Source organism: Numida meleagris, chromosome 4 (genome assembly GCF_002078875.1).
Source record: "Numida meleagris isolate 19003 breed g44 Domestic line chromosome 4, NumMel1.0, whole genome shotgun sequence".
NCBI lineage: Eukaryota > Metazoa > Chordata > Aves > Galliformes > Numididae > Numida > Numida meleagris.
In genome coordinates, this window is record NC_034412.1 from 21,063,696 (window position 1) to 21,085,474 (window position 21,779).

The 21,779-nt window shown below is 47.6% G+C and overlaps 4 protein-coding genes across 8 annotated transcripts; 2 read left to right on the top strand and 2 right to left on the bottom strand.

Annotated features, from left to right (window-relative positions):
• On the bottom strand, window positions 45-2,456 carry LOC110398308 (extensin-like). Of its 5 annotated transcripts, none has more exons than XM_021395845.1 (6): window positions 2,372-2,456; window positions 1,423-2,253; window positions 1,246-1,308; window positions 932-1,034; window positions 773-835; window positions 45-699 (listed from the first exon to the last, which is right to left on the bottom strand). In XM_021395845.1, the coding sequence occupies exons 2-6, from the start codon at window positions 2,242-2,244 to the stop codon at window positions 671-673; spliced, it is 1,080 nt and encodes a 359-aa protein (XP_021251520.1). In that variant the 5' UTR covers window positions 2,245-2,253; window positions 2,372-2,456; the 3' UTR covers window positions 45-670. The 5 variants fall into 5 exon arrangements, with proteins under 5 accessions (XP_021251520.1, XP_021251517.1, XP_021251519.1 ...); XM_021395842.1 differs by having other exon boundaries at window positions 932-1,174; XM_021395844.1 differs by having other exon boundaries at window positions 932-1,174; window positions 2,347-2,379.
• Window positions 2,567-10,092, top strand: OTOS (otospiralin). Its single transcript, XM_021397213.1, has 6 exons — window positions 2,567-2,790; window positions 3,363-3,461; window positions 4,793-7,269; window positions 7,572-7,662; window positions 7,986-8,012; window positions 9,683-10,092. The coding sequence occupies exons 4-6, from the start codon at window positions 7,611-7,613 to the stop codon at window positions 9,859-9,861; spliced, it is 258 nt and encodes an 85-aa protein (XP_021252888.1). The 5' UTR covers window positions 2,567-2,790; window positions 3,363-3,461; window positions 4,793-7,269; window positions 7,572-7,610; the 3' UTR covers window positions 9,862-10,092.
• COPS9 (COP9 signalosome subunit 9) lies at window positions 10,563-13,516 on the top strand. Its single transcript, XM_021395941.1, has 3 exons — window positions 10,563-10,720; window positions 10,801-10,873; window positions 11,589-13,516. The coding sequence occupies exons 1-3, from the start codon at window positions 10,658-10,660 to the stop codon at window positions 11,624-11,626; spliced, it is 174 nt and encodes a 57-aa protein (XP_021251616.1). The 5' UTR covers window positions 10,563-10,657; the 3' UTR covers window positions 11,627-13,516.
• Window positions 16,823-21,637, bottom strand: ADIPOQ (adiponectin, C1Q and collagen domain containing). Its single transcript, XM_021395940.1, has 3 exons — window positions 20,918-21,637; window positions 18,476-18,695; window positions 16,823-18,048 (listed from the first exon to the last, which is right to left on the bottom strand). Exons 2-3 carry the CDS (start codon window positions 18,684-18,686, stop codon window positions 17,522-17,524), a joined length of 738 nt encoding a protein of 245 aa, XP_021251615.1. The 5' UTR covers window positions 18,687-18,695; window positions 20,918-21,637; the 3' UTR covers window positions 16,823-17,521.

A 21,779-nucleotide genomic window follows, 5' to 3' on the forward strand; every position in this document is an offset into this window, starting at 1 on the left:
GGGGAGGTCCCCAAAAGAAAATATCAGAAAAAGAGCCATAGGGCATAACAGCCTTTATTGAGCACAGGGAGGGGTACCCCAGAAAGGCGAGTCTCCCTCTGCACTGCTGCACCCTCAGTACATGCAGGGGAAGATCCAGGCATTAGGGCTGGAGTTCCCATCCCCTGTCCTGCGGGGAGCAGTGCTTCGGGGGCAGCAGGACAGGTGCCATCCCCTGTGCCCCAGCTCTGGTGGACCCCTGCAGCCCTGTGGCCGGTAGCTGGCAGGGGGCAAGCAGTGGCACATGGGAATGTCCAAGGTGGAGTGTGGCCAGCTGTGGGGACAAGGGCTGTGCTTGTGGGGGTGGTGTGGTGGGGAGGGAGCGCAAGAGCATGTCCCCCGGTGCCAGGCAGGGAGTGTGCGCCTGTTCCCATGGCACTGATGGGGTTGTGAGGGGGTTTGTGGCCCTGCCAAGAGATGCTCTGACACCCAGTGACACCGTGGCACATGGGACCGTTGGTGGATCTGGCCATGCCTCTCAGCTGTGTCCCCTGCCCTGGGATCCCATCCTGCCCTGCACGTGCAGCCTGGCTCTCTCAAGGGGATGCGTGGTGGGGTCCGCCCCCTAAACAGTGGTGGTGAGGGGCTCTGGACCCAGAACGGGGCCAAATTTTCAGGGTGTGTGTCATCTTCATCCTCCGACATCAAGGGGAACCAGCTCTGAGGGAAGAGGGGGCATAAATCAATCCCTTCTTGTATTGGGGGTGGGGGGCACCCCCATCTGGGAACTCACCTGCCTTTCCCTCCTCTGTGCACTGAAAACAGGGGGCGGCAGGACAGCTGGGGGGCTTGCAGTCTGAGGGAGGGAAAGTGCTGTTGGCAGCAGGGACAAAAAGGGGGGCAGGGAAGAGCAAACGTTTTTTGGGGACAAACAGTTCTTTGGGGCACTCACCTGAGCAACAGCCTGCAGGCGGGCACGGCAGCGGCAGTAGTGCGGTGCTGGGTCCCTTCGCTGCCTTGGCTGGGGTGGCAACTCCAGTTCGGGTGTGCAGTGCCTTATGGGGGGGTGAGAGATGGGGGAGCGTGCCGGGGGGGTGGGCCTGAATGGTGGGGGGGGGGTCCGGACCCAGAGCTGCGGGGCTGGGTTTTCAGGATGTGCATCATCCTCATCCTCTGACATCCAGGGTAACCAGCTCTGCAGGGAGGGGAGAATAAATCGACCCCTCATGACATTGGGGATGGGGTCACCCCTGTTTGGATACTCACCTGACTTTTCTTCATCTCAGTGCTGAAAACGGGAGGAGAGAACTGGGACAGAGAAGTTGGTGACTGCAGGAAGAGAGCGAAGTTGGCAGCAGGGAAAAGACAATATCTGGGGAGGCATCACCTCTTTGAGGAGAAAAAAAGGTGTTTGGGGGAAATAATGTTTTCTGGGGCATTCACCTGAGTGATGGCCTGTGGGGGTGAGGAGGGGTGGCTGTGATGGAGTGCTGGGTCCCTGCTCTGCATGGGCTGGGGAAGCTGCTCTGCTTCAGCAGCGCAAAGCCCTGGGGGTGGGTGGGAGGCAGGGGGTGGCATAGGGGGCTGTGCATGGGAGAGTCCCCCTGAGACCCCCACGGTTTTATGGGGGAGGAGAGTGGCCAGGTCAGGCAGGGTGTGGTGATGCTCCAGCAGGACAGCCAGCAACGCACGGCGTCTCTCCTCAGGCAGCACGCGTCCCCAGAACTCGGGGGGGTGTGGCAGAAGGGCACAGAGGTGGGCAGCCAGCTCCCGGGCAGAGGTCACAGCACTGAGGGAGTCTCTGTCACCAACCACCTTCTCTGGGGAGTTTTCTGGAGGGGAGGGTGACCTCTGCCCTTCCCTCTCCATCCCCTGGACAGGCCGGGGGGTCTCCGGAGGCCGTGTCACCTCCTCAGTAGGGGGTGGTGGGGGGAGCTCAGCCCCCTGCCCACCCTCCAACAACCGCTTTATGTCCACAGAGGCCACCCCCCGGCCGAGGAGCCCCCGGGGGCGACAGAGGCGCTGCTGGGTGATGATGACGGGCCGGGGGGGTGGCAGGGGGCTGGGGGGTGGCTGGGTGGTGCGGGGCGGAGGGAGGCCCCCCCAGGGGTGCCTCCCCCCCCTCCACCTGGTGCCACGCAAGCTGGGGCCAAACTTGGCCCGGTTGCGTTCGCCCCTGGTCTTGCGGCGCTTGACGCAGCCGGGCCCGGCCTGCGGCTCTCGGACAGCGTCCCCAGCATCCCCTCGGCCTCGCTGCTGGCTCATGGCTGCGCCCTGCGGGAAACAGAGGGGTACTGGGTGAGTACAGGGGCACCGCTTCCCCTCAGGCCTCCCCCCCAGTACCGCCAGGTCCCGCTCAGGGCCTACCCCCCCACCTGCCACCTACACCCACCGCCAACGGCCGCCAGGCCGCGCCCTCCCGCCGCAACCCCAGTGGGTGGGGCCGGGCCGGCTGCACGTGCTCCCCGTCCCGCCGCTATTGGCGCCACCAGACGGCGGGGTTGGGGGACGGCGCGGATTGGCTGCCGGCCGAGGCGACGGCTGCGGATTGGCTGCGGTGGCCTGGAGGGGCGGGGTGGTGGCTGAGGGCAGCGGGGCTGTGGGTCGTCCCAACGTGTTCCGCAGCTGCACGGGGAAAGACAGAATTATCGTTTAGAGGAACCCTGCCTGCCTGTGTGGGGATAGGGCTTAGGAAAGCTAAAGCTCACCCAGTGTGCAAACTGGCGAGGAGGTCCAGGGGTGACAAGAAGCTTTTTCACCCCTGTGAGAGGAGAAGGTCCCTTATTAAGGGAGGTGTGGGCCGGCCCTGAGGTGAGGGGGTGCTCTGTGCCACTTCCAGGCAGCAGCTGGAGGCTGCACCGCCTCGTTTCTCCAAAATGTGAGGGGGAATCGGGAATAAATTGTGGGAGACTTTTTCTGTTGAGCATCCAAATGTCAGTGCTAGAAAACAAGGTCTCTAGGGGTAACGTTGCCCCTCCGGGGCGGGGTTCTGGGTTTGGTTCCACCGTGGCCCTTTTGGGCAGCAGAGGGAGCCAGAGCCTTCTGTCCTGCTTCGGGCGCACCCTGCTGCTCTGCTGGAGGCCTCGTGTTACCATGGCCCTGGTAAGGCTGTCCTGCAGATGCATGTGCCTTAATTTTGGCCAATAGTGACAAATAGCGCATTAAAGTCAAGTTCAGATGCAAACCAGGTGCAAAATGTAGTGTGTAGAACGTGGGCTTCAGGGCACGATCATCTAATGATGAACCACTTAGCAATATCTGCTCTAGATAAGAACTGCTTTGCTTGTGTTCAACTGAAAGCATCAAGGAGTTTCAGCATGTAAAAGCCAATGAAACTATTTAAAGGTATTGATTTATTAAGTTTTGTTTACCTTTTATACCAGGTTTGATCAACCTCACTAGAGTTTAGCACATGAGCCTGAGCTAGGACCTTGAATCTTCTCAGCCAACTCCCTTGTGCAAAGATTGCTCAACTCAGTAAGGTGAGTAACTGCTGTTCCGTCTGAGGATGGTGACTGATGGCCCTTATCTTCTCAATCTTCAAAGCAGCGAACATTTGAGACAGAAAAATAAAACCTTTCTTGGTGGATTTGTGACCCTTTGTTGTTTTACAAACTTTGAGGGAATGCAGGGTGCACAGTGGATGGTATTCCCAAGTCCTCCAGGCTTCTTGGCTAGGTGGTGATCTGTATGCCATCCTCTGCGTGGGACTGGCTTGGACGGGCTTGGAGGAGAACACAGCACAAAACAATTGCTCAGGCCAAGCTGCTTAGAAGGCCTTCGGTGTCTAATGCTTGTTAAAATTACGTTGGTGCTGCTCTGCTGTAGCTGGTCCATAATGGTATGACCATGACCTCCCCTGACCCTCTTCTTTCTATCTTTTCTTATTCTATAATTTCTTTCTGTGATGGAGAAAGCAAATCCATAAGCACTATTTAAAGCAAGAGCAATCATGGACTTAACCAGGGGGCATCATCATGCCTCTGTGCTTGTTTTCTTTCCCTATTTGATTTGCCTTTCTGTCTCAACAATAAACAACGTTTTACTAGAACTATCACAAATCTAATTTTAGGGTTGGAATGGTCAACTATCCTGGGTCTTTAAAGTGAAGCTGGAGATATTTCTCCAGATTCCTCATTTTGTGATTACTTTCATTGGCCATCTTATTATTCACTTATTTGGTACTGAAACTTCCTCACCTGATTCTTCCTCATCCAGCCTTGGTTTTACGATCTTGGGTAACCCAGCCTCATTAGAAAACTCAGAGCCTCAGAAAAGGGAAAGCAGGGCTTAAAGGAAAGAAGGTGGAACCAGGAGTGCCAGAAAGACTGAGGCCAATTCAGATCTAAGGAAAGCGTATTTCAATCACATGGATCTCCTTTTGACAAGTGCTACTTGGACAAAGTTGCTGGGGGAAATAATCAAGCACTTGTTTCCCAGGGATGTTCTGTATGTCACAGGTGTTGGTTGTTTCTGATGCGCAAAATGCTGCAGCCTTACAGAGAACATTTTGTCTGTTCAAACCAAGGACAAAGCACTTCAGATGGAACAGAAAGTGCCATTTGGTTTTAAAACAAGTTCTTAAAGAGCTCTGCATGCATGTGCTTTTGCTTACTGATTAAGTAAGGAGTATTCTGTTCCTTAAAACAATCTACAGTTCCTTTCAGTGCCTTCAGGACTACACAAATTTGTGCAACATCAGTCTACTATAGCTACTGGGGAAACAGTGGCATCTGTAAACTTGCTTTTTCTAATTCCTTTATCTTTTTTTCTTTTCTAGTTAATTAACAAGGAAAACTGCTTTGCTCCACAGGGCTGGCTCTGTAAATCAGCCCCTCAGAAATGAGATGACGAGAAGGCAGGATCCTGGCACTGGCGCTTCCGGGACTGTTCCCCATCGGGGAGCAAGTCGCATAAACAACTGCTGTGCCCCCACTGCGTGCCTCTGTTCTGAAGAGGATGTCTTCAATGCGCCTATTGATTTCTGTCTCTGACAGAGCTGGCTGAAGCATGTGAGATTTTCTGGCTTTGAGAGCTATTTACGAAAAGTACATATTGATTGGATCCTTTGGGGACAGGTTGGTGGGATTCGTTCACTACCATTAGCTTCCTCAACGTAACCAAGCTTGAATGAGTCAATGATTTTCTCTGAAAAACGTCTTTAGAATAAGGTACTTGGAGAACTTGTTGCCAGCAAAAGTGGTAACAGTCTTTTGAACAAATGAGCTTTTCTGGGAGATTAAAAATACTGACTGGCAAGGTAGTGATTTTTATTCCAAACTGAGCAGAAATGAAAACATTGGACTCTTTCAACAGTTGTTCTCTTAAGTGCTACAGTATCTACCGGAATATGCAGTTGCTGCTGTGTCAAACCTGCATTTGTGGGCACCATGGCACTTCCAATTACTTCCTATCAGTGGGAGAACTTAAAGGCAGCAACCATTAGTAGAAGGCTCTGCAAACTGAGCAGTGCCATCGCTTACGCTGAGCAGAGTGCCGTGGCTTCGGTTGCCCCCTGGGTGAAGTCTGAACAAAGGGACCTGGAGCAAAAAGAAAGAGGAATATGGAATGCTTGTGGCATATGCTGCAAATCAGTGTCCATTGTGCTTTTTGGTTGGCACCAGGAGATGTGCTGTGTTGGGTGCACTAAACCCACTATGTGCAGTCATTAGTGCTAACCAATGAGCACCTGGAGCAGTGCTCACTCCAGTTCATCAGCTCTCCTCCAGTCCAGCGCTGAGTTTAATAAAGGTTAAGAAAATAAAGAAGGTGGAGATACGGCACTGCCCCATCTCAGTGTATGTCAGTGTGAGTCTCAGCGGTTAGGTGAGTCCATTGAAGATCATCCAGTGTTGTAGTAGACCCTGCTGTGACCTGAGTGACCCTGACCCTGATAACCTCAGTGACTTTGTCATCCTCCCACAGCACCTCATGAATTCCTGCAGGGGAGAGCTGCAGTATGGGACTGTGTCAGGTGCAAAATTATTTTCCTTTGTTACCACCCAAAGCATGTTATCATGTACTCCTCATAGCCTGCAAAGCCAAATCTACATATCATATTCAAATAAGCTGTGCAGGTTCGTGGACCTAAGCACATGGCTGCACCAAAGGGCTCAATCGAGCAAGGGATGTGCCTTCTCACACCAGCAGCTTCCATAACCCAGGAGAGTGGGGCAGAGCTGCTGGCTGTGTGTGAGTGATGCAGGGACCCATCCTGCAGGCGTAAGAAATATTAAACAGGAGGATTAAAGCTTTTTGAAGGTAGAATAGGTTTTGCTTTCATAATATTTTTCTTTTCAGCCTCCCCATGAGTTGGCACAGTTTAATGTGTTACAAAGCACTCTTTATTTTCCCTTGCTCAGAACATCTCTAATTAATTCTTGGCAGGACTGTCTAACTCTGCATGTAGATAGAAAGAAACTCCAGCAAAGCTGGGTCCTCCTGCAAGGCCGCTCACTTGGGTCTTTCCATTCCAGGCCTTTGACTGAGCAGGAACGCTTCCCTTGCATAATCTTCATATGGCAGACAAGTGGATGTGGTATAGCAAAAGCACCAAGTGCCAGGTGCCACAAACACAGTAGGGAAATGCAGCAATCAGTGGTCTCTAGAATCACAATGGATAAATTATTTTTGTAGACTCAGACTGAAGGCAACTGAAAGCCTCCAGCTGACAGGGAGCAAGGGAGCTTGTTTCCATTTACCTTACTCTCTGAAGGCTGCAGTACACTCACCGTCATCAGGGACCTGTTTCTTTGTTTTATGCAAACTAATTTACTCCAGTGGGCACTTGGTGCATATGTACATTTTAAGTTCTGGATTTTAAGGATTCTGAGAAGATGTCAAGTGTTTAATGTTTTTTGTGCCTCAGCTAAAGAAGGAATTCAGTAACCTCTTCATAATTTGCACAAATAACATTTCTAAAAATTTGTTTTTCTGAAGAGAGGGAAAGAAATTAAGATGGTCAGGAGAAGTAGTAATAAACTGAGCTTGATCCTGGATTTTCTTCATCTGTTTTCAAAATATGCGAGTGTTATTGCTAAAGTTGATTCAGAGATCTTTTTTTGTGCACAATGTTGAAATATAATGCAAATACGAGCAATTAAAATAACTACATGAAGGAGACAAAATCAGATTGGTGTACTAACTTGGTGACGTTTCTCTCCTTTCCCCCCACCCTTCCTTAAACAGTGCTGCTATTTTTACAGCACTAGAAATCCTTTTAGATTTTTGTGGCTGACTCAGAACTACAGACCTTTGCTATTGAAAGAAGAAAAGGGGAGGAGAATAGAGGTAATCTGTAGAGTGAGCTTAGATCAACCACAATATAAAATATTTCTGAAAACACTTCATGTCAGTTCAGAGAAGCCTTTTGGGTTTGTGCCACCTAAGAATAAATATCAGTTAATACTTCAGTACTGTAGATTTTTTGATACTCTTTGATGCAGTTCAGAAAATGTGAGGCAGTATAACTGGATCTTGTTATGACTAAAGTAATAATTAGGCTTTACTTTGGAACAGATTTTTCTAATAAAAGAATAAATGATATACTTCGCATAATTCCTGATCTCTTTTAATGATCTCCAGCTGTACAGATTATTTTTCAGGAACACAAACAGCTACTGGCAGAAAAGATGAAATGTATTGGCTTCCTTTTCTTCTGTATGCTGATGAACATAAGAACAGGTAAGACTACTTATATTTATTCAAGTTGATTTTTCTAGCAAACAAAAATATTTTCATACTAAAATAGCATCTTCTATTTAGTATCAGATATTGCTTGTGTACTAATTGTAACTCCTTCCTGGCATGTTTGATTTGTAGTACTCTGATTACAAATGGACAATTCCTTACTCAACTGTTCAAGAAACAAAACTGTTCAGCTATAAGGAGGGCTCTAAACGTATTTTAAAGAAGTTGTCAGCTTTTGGCTTTGCAGCAAGCCTTTTGTTAACAGAAAGTTCTTCTGTGAGAGAACTGGTACTGACGATTTTCCTGTTTATTTACAGACGCCCGATCAATCCTGGAAGGAGATGGTAATTCGAATATCTTTTTCTTTCTTATGTATCATTAACAATTCAAAGTGTCATTTGTAACGCCCTGAAAGAAGAGTGAATTTCATTTATTTTTTACATTTGGAAAGCAGACATATTAAGTTCAGTGACGGAGCTACTATTCTTACAATCTTAAAATGAAAAAAAAACAGTAACAAGTTTGATGACCCCTTAAAGGCAAGTCCTCCAAGGAGTTATGGTCAAGTCATTAATTATCCATTTTATAAAAACATAACCGGAAAGCACCAGACTTATAAGCATATGACAGACTTCTGAGAATGTTGACTGTCCTGATAAGCAATACTGGATGTTTGCCTAGATATTGGCAAGAAATACTGTCTTCCACAGCAAAAAGCTTAATATTTTCAAATTGCCACAAATCCAATGAAAGAGATATTGGAATAAATCCCTTCGCACAGGCTCTCTGCTGTTGCGTCCGTTCAGATGATTAGCCTATTGGATTAGTGTTTGTCTTTGATTTAAAAAAACCCTCAACATCCTGATGATGTTTACAGTGGCTTACGAATAAGAATATGTTAGTTAACCTTTCTTTGGTGTGTTCAGACAAAATTCTTTCTGAAAACAAAGTTGCATAGAAATAACTCACATAACAATATACTGCTGTTGGTGGTGTTCATCTAACCAGCAAGAAAGCCAGCAGCATCCTCATTCTCCTCATGCTCTATATCTTTCCTCATGGCTCTAAAACCTTTTGAATGCATAACCTCTGTTTCCACAAGTTTTTGGATTAAGCGCACTATTTTATTTGCGTACAGCAAATATTTCTTTGGAAACCTCTTAGGTGAGTGTGTGGCAATCTGAAAATGAAAATGTCTTCAGCAGTGCCCTGTTATCTTTTTACACAATTAAGGTTTTCTTTCACACTGACCAAGCAGCAGACTGCAAAGCGAATCTAAGTTCAGCTGATACTAACAGTTCTCTTCTGCAGACAGCATTTGGCCGGCTTGTTTGGTTTGTTATATGTCATCTGTGCCTGTGCGCAGCAAAATTTATGACATCAATGTCTGACACTAAAATCGATGAAGGCTCTTAATTCCCACTAAAGACCCTGGTTTGAAGCTGAGTCTAGTGAATGGAATGACTCCCTTTTATTTAAATGGGCTTAAAATCAAAATACTGGGTTTAGTTTTGCTGCACAGAAAGACACTTGTAACCATGTGGTTGCAGCAAGTGTTTACGTTTTACAAGATTCTGTGTTGGCCTGGATTTGGGCCCGAGGCAGGTCAGCTCCTGGCATTTTCAGAGTTTATTTTGGTTCATCTCATCTTTGGCTTTTATTTTTATATTTGGCACAGAAGATAGAGTGAAGGAGCAATGGGGAAAATGGCATTAAACTGCCATTCGTCCTTGCTTTTAAACAGCCCACTGCCTTCTGGAAATTAAAGCCACCTCTGGAATTCCTGAACCACCCCAGTGCTGCTGGCATCCCTTCAGTCCCGCCCTCTGCCTTGTCCCATCTTCCATTTCTGGTGTCCTTGGGACAGGGGACAGTGGCTCACCCTCTGTGAAGGGAACAGAGGATTCAGCGCCTGTGCCCATGCCCAGCAGAGAGGAACCCCAAACAATGCTGAGCTAAGCTTTCAACAGAAATGCTTTATGTTGTAATAATTAGCTTTCTTGATTTATTTTAGATCGAGAACCTGTGGCCATGCCATACTGGCCCTTCTCCTCTAGCGACTTCTGGTCCTATGTGGAGTACTTCCGGTCACTGGGAGCCTACAACAGGATTGCCGAGCTGGCCAGGACCTTGTTTGCACAGCTGCCAGCAGGCAGCCACCTTGGCCTGCACCTGCCCGCATGCGAGGACTGAGCGCTGCCCTCCATCATGCTGGGACATCTCGTGGCTGCCGGTGAGCAGCCCCTTCAGCTGCTCACGGCCTTGTGAATGGGCCTGTGCAGTGCTACATGCTTTGGAAAGCCGGAGATAAATTAGCCTTTTCTTTTTGCAAGCTGTGCTTTTCTGCTAAATCAATAAACTCCTTGATCATATGGTGAAGTTTGGGTTCCCATGATGTTATCATGCAGTTGGGCTTGTCTCAGGAAAGCAAGCTCTGCTGTGAATGCAGTTGTAGTGCTACCATAAATCGCTCAATCAGAAACCTCTCTGAGACTCAAGATGGAGTGTTAGAAAGCAGACATTCTTTAATCAGCGCTGGATGCGTGGGGGTTATCCTCCTATCATGCATTGCTTACACAAAAGTTCTTCAGTTTATATACATTACTTGTGTTACATATGCGGAAGTTTCCCAGAGGTAAGTTACATATTCAGTGACTGATTCCCAGCAGGATCTCCTATTTCCTTGGTACAAAGACTGAGCAGAACTTCCTTGTCTCCTTGGTTCAGAGACACAGCTCTTTCCGTTATCTACACAAACTGCAGGGCAAGCTTAACAATACTGTTACAACTTGCATCAACAGCATCACAGAGAGCAGAGCTCAACGCCGCCCGCCCGCCCGCTGCCTGTAAACAGAGACCGCTTCCCCGTGGCCCCGCCTCCAGGGCGACCATAGAGAGGCAGCACCGCCACGCGTATAGAGCGGCGAGGCTGATTCCGGAAGTCGGAGCGGCGTGGCTGGAAGTGGGAGGGCAGAGTGCTGCGGCCGCCATGAAGCCGGCGGTGGACGAGATGTTTCCTGAGGGTGCTGGCCCCTATGTGGACCTGGACGAGGTGGGAGCGTAGGGGACGGGTGGGTGGAGGCGGCGGGGCTCCGGGCGCGGCTCCGAGGCACTCAGCGTCGGCTGTTCCAGGCAGGGGGAAGCACGGGGCTGCTGATGGACCTGGCCGCCAACGAGAAGGCCGTGCACGCCGACTTCTTTAACGGTGAGGTCTGCCGGGTCGCTGGGGGCGGGTGGGATGTACAGCGTCTTACGTTTGGTCGATAATCCTTAGGATTTTTAAGAAGTCCTAAGGTTGCTGTGTGACAGCTGTGTATTGCGTGCTGTAAGACTTGTCGCTTGCTGTAGTGGTAGTTTATGCTGACTTTCTTGTGAGGGAAACGCTGGAAGCACGCTCACAGCAATCAAATTTATTTTATGGAAGGGATTTTTATAGTAAACCACAAACGTGAATGTCTGCAAAATGTATAAACATATATGCCTGAATGCTGTGACCTAAAGGCAGAGCTCTGCAGGAGCCCCTGCCTCTTGCTGTGTGCTCAAAGTTAATGCCTGAGTAGTTCTAGAACCTGCGGATCGCAGCTGACTGTGGCACCTGCTTTATGCTTTTATAAAGGCCCCTGCTTTTGAGCTTTGCTCTGCTTGCATGAACTTAATGGCAAAACTTGTGTTGCTCAAATCAGTTGAATTCATGTGTGGTAGCGAGCATGCTACTTGGGTTTGTCTTTGTTCTTCCCTGCTTTCAGCCTTGATGTTATGTTTTTAGTGACTGATAGCATGGTGGCTGTCATGTACTTAATTCCCCTTGGCTTCTGTCTTTAATCGCAGTAACAACAGCAACAAAAGCTTGTGTGGCGTGTGCATATATAGCGGCTGAGATTTCAAATCTTAATTTTACCCTGTCTTGTTTTTCTGACTAGATTTTGAAGATCTCTTTGATGACGATGACATCCAGTGAACTTAGTTGTTCTGCTGTGCTGAGATGTGGAGTTTTCTCTGGGATCGCCTGTGGTGTCCATTATTTATTACAATGATTAGAACAGGAAAATCACGTAAGGGGTGAAAAAAAGACTGTTTAAGCTGCCTAGGGAATGTGGAAATCATATGGCTAAAAAAACCCAACAACTGTGAACTGTTATTTCTAGGAAGCTGTTTGTAGTTTTTTCTTAAAATTTTACTTGCTGATGTGCTCATTCAAAAAAAACCAACCAAACAAAAAAAAAACTTAACAAAATCTGTGTTCTGAGTTGTTTCTTTTTTATTATTATTTTTGTGAAATCAGCCACTGTTACTTTTGGTTATTATATACAGATACAGGGCAGGATGTATCTCTGCCTAGAGGTGTTCTATTTAACTCAGAGTATGGGATTATCTGCAGCTAAGATGATTACTTTTTTCGGAATAGGCTTTGACTCATTGCAGTAGGAAGAGTTGTGGGTCTTGTCCAGTCTCAAGATTGATGTTCAACTACCATCAGTGCTTTGCTTTAACCTAAGCAGCAAAGGAACAAACAGTAGTTATTTTAGCATTTTTTTTGACTCAGGCTTTCTTTTTTAGAAAAGTAAGTGTATGATATTGCACCTTCCAGTGATCAAAGTGATTCTCAGGATGAGAGGACCAGGGAGTTTTTAATGTATTATTTCAGAGTCAAGAATTCAATCCTTTCCTTTATACATAAATTAATTGTTTAGGATTACAGTGAGGTCTAAATTCCATGCACTCATCACAGAAATAATCTTAATCTTTCTTTAAAGTCTTTAAAGACTTAAATTTCATCTCAAGTGTTGATAATAGCATGTGCTAAACTGTATGGAAGAAATCCAAAATGAAACCCTTTCTTTCGTTACCTCTTTTGTATATTTTTGCCTTCTTTTTTATATTAAGAAGAAGGAGATTAAAAATAGTTTATCTTAGCTGTACATTTGCTGGCTCTGGAACAAAATGGGAGCACAATGAGACAAAAGAACTGCATGTCTTTTTATTTTATTCTTATGGATTTCTCAGCCTCTTCTGTTCCATCCTCCAGAGCAATTTAAAGCAGCATTCAGGCATTTGCTCTGCTTAGTGTCTGGCATTACACTGTGACCCTCTGGGAAACAGAGTTGCTGATGCAGTCTCCTTTTTCTGTTATAGCTCTTGCTTTAGTTGAAGAAGAAAGGATTTCAAGCTTCTCTCGCTGAAACTGGTATAAACATTGACTGCTCAGTGTTAGCAGCCTTGTTTGGATTGTTCCTGTCTCTGGTGCTGTGCTTTCCCTGAGCAAGGTTTTGGGAATTGAGCTGTTACCAGTAAACAGACACTGCGTTCTGAGCGAGTGCCAAAAAAAAAAAAAAGGCTTGAAGATACAGCTGTTCCCTTTTCTGCTGGTTTGGCTGCATACATCTGCTGACACCCAGATTCTTCAGGGTAGTTGCTTTGGAGTACTGGTTTTTCCTTTGTGTTTTCCTTTTCTTTTTTTTTTTTTTATTCACCTTGTTAAATTTAAATTAAAAAATGTAAGCCTTAAGTTTAATGGGATGATACCCAGGGTATGTATATTGTTAGTCATCTGGAGTATGAAGTTATCTCCTGTCCAATGAGACTGGAAGGAGAGTCTGTGTGTATAACATCATTTTTCTAAAGAAGTCTTAAAGTGTAAGAATTCTGATCAGGAACTGTAATTTCTTTGGTCCCTTTTGGGACAGTATTAAAATGGAAAGGCTAATTTGATGAACAGAATGCCCTTGAGCTTCAAATTGTTTCTTCATTACCATTTGTCAAGTCTCTCAGTCTAATTGGTCTGCAGGCAATCAGCCTGTCATCAGGAGATAATTACAAGATGTCAATCCTGAATAAAAATTGAAGAGTATTTGTCTGTTTGGACCACTTCATTTAGTGACTTTTTTTATTCCTCTACCTCTTGTGGATAGCAACTCCACTCATAATAGGTCTTTCGAAGTTAAAGCATGAGCAGCTCAGCATTGTTTTGCACTTATTTAGACTGATACACATTACTTTATAAATGGGGGTGTTAAGTTCACAGGATGCTGCTTTGTGTCTTAGTGTTCAAATAAGTGCTCCGCTCTGAAAAGATTTATGGAGATACTGAATACAGTGTCATGAATTGTCCCATTGACTTCAGTGAGACAGTACATGACAGATAAGGCCGGCCATCTGCCTTGGCATTGGCAGGACGAGGTCCTGAGTCCTGCAGCGCTTTGCAAAGAGTGCAGACAGTTGCGCAGCACAGATGAAAAGCAAAGGCTGCAAGATGCTTAGGCGCCTGCCCTTTCCCTTTGGTAGTCTCTTGTGGCTGATTTTCCACTTGCTGGAAGCTGCCAGCTGGTGCAGTATGTTCTTAGGAATGCACAAACTGTTTTCAGCTGAACAATAGTCATCGTAAGGGAGAGAAAGTAACAAGGCTAAAGGAAACTAGCTTTAATCTGTGTAAACTACTTCTGCAGAGCTATTTCTGATCTGGTTAGTGGGAGAACCTGGAGCTCTTGCTATGAGCAAGAATAGGCAAGTTCAGGCCTAGTGTGGTAGTGGGTTTTCCTTGGTTATTTTTGTTTGGAGTTTTTCTTCGTTAACTTCTAGAGGTTTGAAAGATTTTCTTCTCAGTATTTTTATTCAATAATTGAAGTAGAAGGTATTTTTTTCTCAATAAAGAAGGAAGTGATGTAGGTGAATAAATGGAGTTCTTCCTGCTTCCCTGGGGCAGCAGACATTGTCCTGCTTTGATTGTGCCAGTGTTCTGCACATGAAAACCTGCTTGGCAGATGGCAGTGCAGCCCTGTTCTCTGCGAATCCCCTGTCAGTGATGGGGCTGGGATATGAATGTAAACGAGGGCTCTTTTGGAAAAGCACTAGCACAGTGTGAGACGGTCCTTGGTGAGTTTGAGGACAGGGATTTGCTTCCACATTTTTATCTCCAGCTTTTTTGTTCATTTGTTTGCTTTCTGTATTTGATCCACCTGATCTTCGCACAACAGCAGAATCAGAATCCTAATCCAAATTATAACCTTTTTCTCAAGCTCCCGCAGGCTGTTCAGGGCAGAGGGACAGAGGAACAGCGCCTTTTTAAAGCTTTTAAATTGGCAGAAGGAACCCTTTGGTGAATATTTTCTTTATTGAAAGTTCAGTATGCTTGTTGTCAGCTGTAATTTTAGCTGCATTCATGCTGTCTTAAGTGCAGTTGTGACGTACGTATGAACCCTTTTTAGTCTTGTTATATGAACTTGTGTAACCTCTACCCCTTTTGAGGGAAAAGACCTGAGTCTGTATATTGCTGTAGATAAACATGCAGCTGAGAATCATGTGCACGCTGGGTGACTGTGGCTGTGAGAATACTTCTCAACAAGGGAATGTGTTGTAGCTTCAAGCAAGCACATCCTTGAGTATGTTCAAGGCATCCCTGATACAGAAAGGAGCCCCTGGCCCAGCTGAAGAAGCCTCTGTGAGGACACTGCAAGGGGACTCCTGTCATCACATGGTGACTGGCATGTAAAAAAGCGTGTTTTTGTTCATTCCCCACCATCCTTCCTGTCCTGATTCCTTACGGGATGTGGTGGGGAGCCTGGGGTGGGCTCTCCTGCTCTGCCCCTTGCTATTCTACATCTTTATGGGTAGACCCCACAGATTTCTGTGACTTGAAATTGTCCGATGTGCCCCTCAAGGGGAAATAAATGTTGGTGTTTCGTGTTTCATGTTTCTGTTTCAATGGGAATAATCCCCCTGGAGTGGTGCAGGGCTGACAAAGTGAACCTGCCTGTAGGAAGGTCACACAGCTCTCCTCAAAAAGCAATGGTGTTATGCAAGACGTGTGCTGGGATGAGTCTAAGGATACTGAGCAGTGGGTGGGGTTTGCTGCTTTGCCATCCCAACACTTAATCTACTAAGTGCTTCTATCTTGTACCTACATCTAGCAAAACAAGTCAAAAACACACAGCAGTCTTGTTCCCAGTCTGGGTGTGCTCAGGATTGGTTTTGTCTAAAATATTTCAAAGGAAAAACTTAATCTGATGGCATTTCCTGCATGAAGTGCAATGACAGATGAGCTAAATGTAGGCTTTATCCCTGTGCCTTCTTCGATGCTGAAAAGCCTCTAGCAAGTTTATACTTGTCAAATAAATATGATAACAGGGCTTCCAGGAAAACCATTTATCTCTCTTTCAGCCTTTCGTAGCTTAGTGCAGCTGCTATTTGTATCCCAATTAATTACTGACACAAATGATTACATGGGGCTGAGGCACAATTAGGATCAGCCTATAATTGTCCCTAAAAGGGGAATGGATGCTTTCACAGATGGTTTCCCTGCAGGATGAAGCTGGCCAGTCTCTCCAGCTGCATCCATGCTATTTCTCTCTAACAGTTAGTGCAGTGACTTTAATCTTTCAGTGCTGCATGTTCAGAATGAGAGTGTGTTGCCTTTCACTGAGCAACAGCATACGGAGGGAAGAGTCAAACATAGCTGTCAAGGTCAGGGATCTGAGTGCTCTCTTTATAACCAGTCCTAATTGTAAAGCAACAAAGCATTTTGGTCTGGATATATCCGTCATATTGGTTGTTATCTCATGGGAACTGACTGCAGTATTTGCCCTGAAAGCCACGGTTCCGTGAGAGCTTAAAGCCTGGGGAGTGGAGGAGGTGACAGTTGCTGACCGAGTCACCTGCTGCTCCAGGAGCAGCCCAGCATAATTTTGGCATGGATGTTTAGGTCCCTGTGACGTTGCCAGTGGAGCAAAGTCAGCAGGAGACCACCGGAACGAGGAATGACATTGTTCAAAGCTGATTCCGAGCGGTGTGTCCTGTTGTGCTTAGAGGGGTTTCTTTCTTGGTAGAGGAGGGTGTAGAAAGGCTGCACCACTCTCTGCTAAAAGGAGGCCAGGAAATCTTTGGGGTGCTGTCCTCATGCCCTGAGCTGCCAAACAGGAAACACAGCTGAGAGGTGAGAGCTGCAGGAATGGGGCTGTGCTGTCAGCTCCGCTGTTGCACGGGCAGCAGTACTGGTGTTCTTTCATGCTTGCCTGAACTCTGCCTGCTCAGACTGCATGTATGTTCCTTCCTGGGCTGCCTGATGGAGGGAGACTATCCCCTTTCTTAACCCTTTTATTTTTTTAATCTCCTTTTTTTTTTTTTAACCCTTCCCAGCGACACAGACAAAAAGGCAGGAGCGTTCATAACCGAGAGAGCACTTTATTGTCAATATTATGTGCAGCGTGGTAATCCAGCAGGGTGTAGAAAATCCTGCTGTAGGAAGTATTTTCAGTCAAAGCCTCAAAGCCCTTAATGCTGTCTTGTGCTTGTAGCAACGCCTTAGCTCTGCTGTGTGTTGTATACATGGAAAGATCTGAGTTAAAGAAGGGAGACGACCAACCACGGGTGGGGGTCAGAGGCCCTGATGAGATGGGGAGTTATGATGGCAAAAGCCCGGCCACCGGCTGCAGCTGAACTCAAGCAGGGAGGTAACGCTGGCTAAAATAGGAACCATTGTGCCAGCTGAATTCAAGTGACGAAAAAGGGGAAAGGTAGAATCTGATATTTAAATGTAGCTGATATATGTGTTTTCTAATGAGCTTTAAATTTACAACAAAGGCCTGCCCATCTTGAGAGCGCACATTTCATGATGTGGCCGGGGTGGTGTTTGACCTGGGGCCCTGGTTTCCATTAGGAGAGCAAGAGCAGAGGTAGGAGTGGACCCTTGGTCCCATGGAAGTCACCTGTGTGTCAAGTCAGTGATTTCAGGGGAGATGGGGTCCACCCTGGGCAATTGTGGCCCCCACTCAAGGGAATTTTCTGGTGAATAGAGTGCAGCTGTAGTGCCGGTGCCCCAGAAGGCAGGTGGGGTTGTCCCCTCCCGTGTAGCCCCCCTGCTCTAATGGTCATCCATGTCTGGGTACAGGAGGAAGCCCATGAAAGTGGAATCGTTGATGTTGTCGGCATAGACCCCATTCTTGTCAGCCTCCCCGTACACCTGGAGCCAGACCTCATCCCCCGAGCTGAGGTGCAGCAAGACAGAGCCGCTCGCTTGGTCGACGTTGTTGTTCTGGAACTGGTCGTAGGTGAAGATCACTGCCTTGTCCTTCTTGTAGAGGCTGACCTTGACATCTGTCAGGTAGACCGTCAGGTGGTAGGCAAAGAAGTACGTGCCAGGGATGCTGCAGAGGAACTTGCCAGTGCTAGCATCGTAGTGGTTCTGCTCGTTGTAGAAGATCTTGGTGAAGCGGATGGGGACGTTGGGGTGGGGGGCTCGCTCCGTCAGCCCCACACTGAAGGCAGAGCGGTACACGTAGGCGCTTTCGCCCTTCTGCCCCTTCATCCCCATGTGTCCTGGAAATCCTCTCGGTCCTTCTGCACCTGTGGCACCCTTTTCACCCGTGTCACCTCTGGCGCCTTGTAGACCTGGGGATCAGAGTTTGGATTGGTATTTGTGTTTGCCGTTTTTTGCTACCCACTGGCCTGAAGCGCGGAGTGGCCTGTGGCATGAGGGGGATTGAGGCAGCATGGAGCGAGGCCTGTCCCCTGAGGGCGGGCTGGGTGACCTCTGTGCCCCGTGGTCTGGGACACCACATCCACCTCCAGGTGTGCCAAGTTGGTGGGAGCAGCTTGTTTGAGGAACAATCATTAATTGAAAAAACAGCCATCAACCTATCTTTTTGCCTTAGGCTGCGGAGTCTCCATTGCTGGAGGTATTCAAAAACGATCTGGACGTCGTCAGCCACTGCTTATGGGACACAGACCTACCAAGCGTGCCATGTACCGGGCCTGTGGCTGGTCCTGGGGCTGCCCATGGGTTCCAGTGCCAATATACCCCAAGTTCCTCACCAACCTGGCTCTCCTTTGTCTCCCTTTTGTCCATCTTTTCCATCCTTGCCATCCCTTCCAGGCAGCCCGTTGTGGCCGGGGTGGCCGGGTGCTCCTCCCATCCAGTTGGCACATGACATTTTGGGGTCAGGCTGCTCATCCTGGGCAGCCAGCTCTGTGCCATGCAGGGCCAGCAGCAGCAGCGAACAAAGGAGGAAGCCTGCTGAGTCCCTCATGGTGGGTTCCTGAAGTGGATAAGGGCTTTGTTAACTTCCGAATTGTAAAGGAAATAGGGGAAGAAAGTGATGAAAACCCCCACCCTTGAATACCAGAGAAGTATAGGAGGCTACAGTTTGAATCAGCATGTCTGAAGAAAATTAATTCTGTGTACCTCACTAGACTTTCTGCGGTGTCACATCCTGCTAGCTGAGCCAGGACGGGTCCTGGAGAGCAGCGAGGATGTCAGCCCTGGAGCAAAGCCAGCATGCATTGGTGGCTCCTTGGTGCTCGCTGGCTGTGCTGCACTGGCATGGTCAGAACTTAGAATGGAGCTGGCAGATCTTGGGATGTCTGTGACTAGTTTCTATGCCGAGCTATGCTCAGTTAGCACCGATGTGCTTGAACTTCCATCTCGCTGAGTGAACTTTGTCCCTGATGGGGTGGTTTGTCGCTGTGCCTACAGCACACTAAACCTGGAGTAATGCAAACTTTCTCTTCATGATTGTATTGAGTTATGATACTGTTGTGGTTTTTTTCCACCTGAATTGTGTTTTTGGATTGCAGGAGCACACCTTGCACTGTTTCTAGGTACCACAGAGTCATACTCTTCTTTAATTGCGCTGCTTTGCTCATCAGTGTCATTAGGACATCTGCCCAGAACTGGAGGCGTGGGAACATGCTGTGTCCCGCCTGACAAACTGTCCCAAGGCGCTCAGAAATTGGTGGGACCTTCACTTTCTTTGGATCAGACATTTAGGAAACAGCTGTCTACAAATGCCCGTTGCTGTATGGTCCTGCTCCCCAGGCAGGAATTATTCCCCGGAATAAAAATCAGCTTCTTATGGGGAGTGGCATGCTGAGTAATAAATGTGAATAACAGCATGGCCACTAGAGTGCCCTAGCTCTATAATTTTTGAGAGAAATAGTATTTCAGAGCAACTCTGTTGCAGAGTTGATTGTTTTTCTTTTGTGAACCACTTAAATATCATATTTTCAGTGGTTTCTCATCTATGGCATAGCGGCTTCATTAGAAGCTGAATTGCAAAGAGGTTGCCACGATTTTTGTTGTTGCTGGATGTGAGGGGGCTTTCAGGAAAGCTTCAGAACTCTGCACAGTGACCTGGGCTCCCTGCAGAGGGAGGTCAGCACACAGAGCCAGGAGCCTCTCCTGGCTGTTGGGCTGCAGCACTCCGTATTGGGGACGAGGCTCCACCGGGGGCACTTCTAGGTCTGAGTGGCTGTGCCTGGACCAGTCCAGAGACTACAACCTGCAGCTTAGAAGCAGAGTGGACAGGATGCCCATACATCCCACAAGAGCACTGGGGATCAAAGTGGAGTGTGCGCATTTGGGTGTGCTGCAGGATGGCCGCTTTGCTGTACCTACAAGAACTGTGCTGAGCAGGGGGGCCCAACTCTTGGGGCCCTACCCAGCTCCACGTGCTTCCCACTGCTATTCTGGTTTGGGAAACAGCAGTTCTCTGGCATGTGAATATCAGTGGTGACTTTTCAGAGAAGTAGCAGGTGAGCTGAGTAGACTTGGTGGCATTCAGTAAATACAGAAACTGCCATGAGAATTAAAGCTCGCATGCACTATAGGAAGCTTATTCATTTATCAGCAGAAATCAGAATATCACCCATAAGAACAATGCCATTCAGAATTAAAGTTTAACGCAGATATATACACGCGCAAACTCTTTGCTCGAAATGGATCGAAAAATGCCATGTGTGCTTTCCTCCTCCAGTATTTCCTTCCAGGGGCGTTAGCTGGGGTTTGGGGTATGCAGCCCTCTTCTCCTTTAGCGGTGCCTGTAGGCAGCACGGCCAGCACGCTTCTTGCTGCCGTTGCAGCGCTGACTCGCTCCGGGGGCTCAGCCCTGGGTAGCACGGGTTTGTGTCAAAGAGCGGGTGCAGCTGCGTGAGGTCAGGAGCAAAGCCAGAGCTGCTGGGGCTCCTTGCAGAAAGAAGTGGCTCCAAAGGTGCCCGTGCAGTAGCAACACCAGAGCCATGTGTTTGTGCGCTGCTGTTCCTGACTGCTTTTGGTTGAGGAGTTTGGATCTGTAAGTAGTGTTTCTGGAAGCAGGAGTGTGAGTGTGAGGGAGATGGGCTGTTCTTGGTTTAAGATGACTGGTAGGACTTCTGAGAATAAGCCTTGGAAAGGAATTGTCCTGTGATCAGGAATGTGTGTGTGATTCAGCCGAAAAGAAGAGCAAACGCAGCATTTAGAAGAGGGGAGAAAAGTCATGCTTACCGCTCCTGGGAGTCCCGGCTGGCTTGCTGCAGTCTTCTCAGGAATGGAGTCCGGGACAGCTCAGCACTGTCCCTAAGGGCACGATGAGCTGTTCGTTAAGATCCTGTATTTTCCATTTGCTATTACGCACGCTGACTTAACAGTTGGATCTTCCCATTAAGTTTTCCGGCTGTCACTTGTTTTTGGGGCTGTTTACACTGTCTTCTTCAAAGTGTCAGCTTGTGGAGGTATCCATAAGAGGAGAAAGAGCAGTTTGGGAATTTCCAAGGAATGCAAAGAGAAGAGATGTTTTGTGGAAGTCAGTGCCTGAAAGCTGGCTTGTCTGGGGCTCAGCTCTTCCAGGTGCTTGTGTACTGCCACTGCTCTGGGTAACTTGGAAGAATTCTCTGCAGCTGATGGAGAAAGGGCGTCTACAGGCTTGTATTAACACATTTGAATGTGGTTATCTTTTTTTTTTTCATTCCAATGTGTTCATAAGTGAATCACTGTGTGAGAAGTTTGTGCTTCTCCTGTCAGCAGCTGGAGCTGCTGCTGCACCAAAGAAGGGAATCGCTGGGACAGAGCAGTGCTGGCAGAGCTGCACTGCAGACAGAGCAGGACAAGCAAGCTGCCTCCTGCACGCAGCAGGGCTCGTGGCAATCTGAAAGCTGGCTGTCTGTGGGAAGGCAAGGATGTGTAAATAAATGGTTTTCTGATGTGTAGGGATGGGATTCAGCTAGGGGAAAGAAGTTGTAGTATTAAGGAATAGAATGAAAAAGGGTGGAGCTGTCATTCAGCAGCCTGTTTGTTTTCTTCCCTCTTTTGGTTGAGCTATTGGTCCAGCATTTGAAGAATTTGAACTTTTTTTTTTTACTTGACAGTA

Bases quoted from the DNA above. Each gene is read 5' to 3' on its own strand.
- LOC110398308 (XM_021395842.1), bottom strand. From the start codon at position 2,244: ATGAGCCAGCAGCGAGGCCGAGGGGATGCTGGGGACGCTGTCCGAGAG. The intron at 1,309-1,422 runs GTGAATGCCCCA...CTCTTCCTGCAG, and splicing joins CCCCACAGGCCATCACTCAG to TCACCAACTTCTCTGTCCCA. The intron at 836-931 runs GTGAGTGCCCCA...TCCCTCCCTCAG, and splicing joins GCCTGCAGGCTGTTGCTCAG to ACTGCAAGCCCCCCAGCTGT.
- OTOS (XM_021397213.1), top strand. From the start codon at position 7,611: ATGAAATGTATTGGCTTCCTTTTCTTCTGTATGCTGATGAACATAAGA. The intron at 7,663-7,985 runs GTAAGACTACTT...GTTTATTTACAG, and splicing joins GCTGATGAACATAAGAACAG to ACGCCCGATCAATCCTGGAA. The intron at 8,013-9,682 runs GTAATTCGAATA...GATTTATTTTAG, and splicing joins ATCAATCCTGGAAGGAGATG to ATCGAGAACCTGTGGCCATG.
- COPS9 (XM_021395941.1), top strand. From the start codon at position 10,658: ATGAAGCCGGCGGTGGACGAGATGTTTCCTGAGGGTGCTGGCCCCTAT. The intron at 10,721-10,800 runs GTGGGAGCGTAG...CGGCTGTTCCAG, and splicing joins CCTATGTGGACCTGGACGAG to GCAGGGGGAAGCACGGGGCT. The intron at 10,874-11,588 runs GTGAGGTCTGCC...TTTTCTGACTAG, and splicing joins GCACGCCGACTTCTTTAACG to ATTTTGAAGATCTCTTTGAT.
- ADIPOQ (XM_021395940.1), bottom strand. From the start codon at position 18,686: ATGAGGGACTCAGCAGGCTTCCTCCTTTGTTCGCTGCTGCTGCTGGCC. The intron at 18,049-18,475 runs GTTGGTGAGGAA...TCTGATCCCCAG, and splicing joins GGGAGACAAAGGAGAGCCAG to GTCTACAAGGCGCCAGAGGT.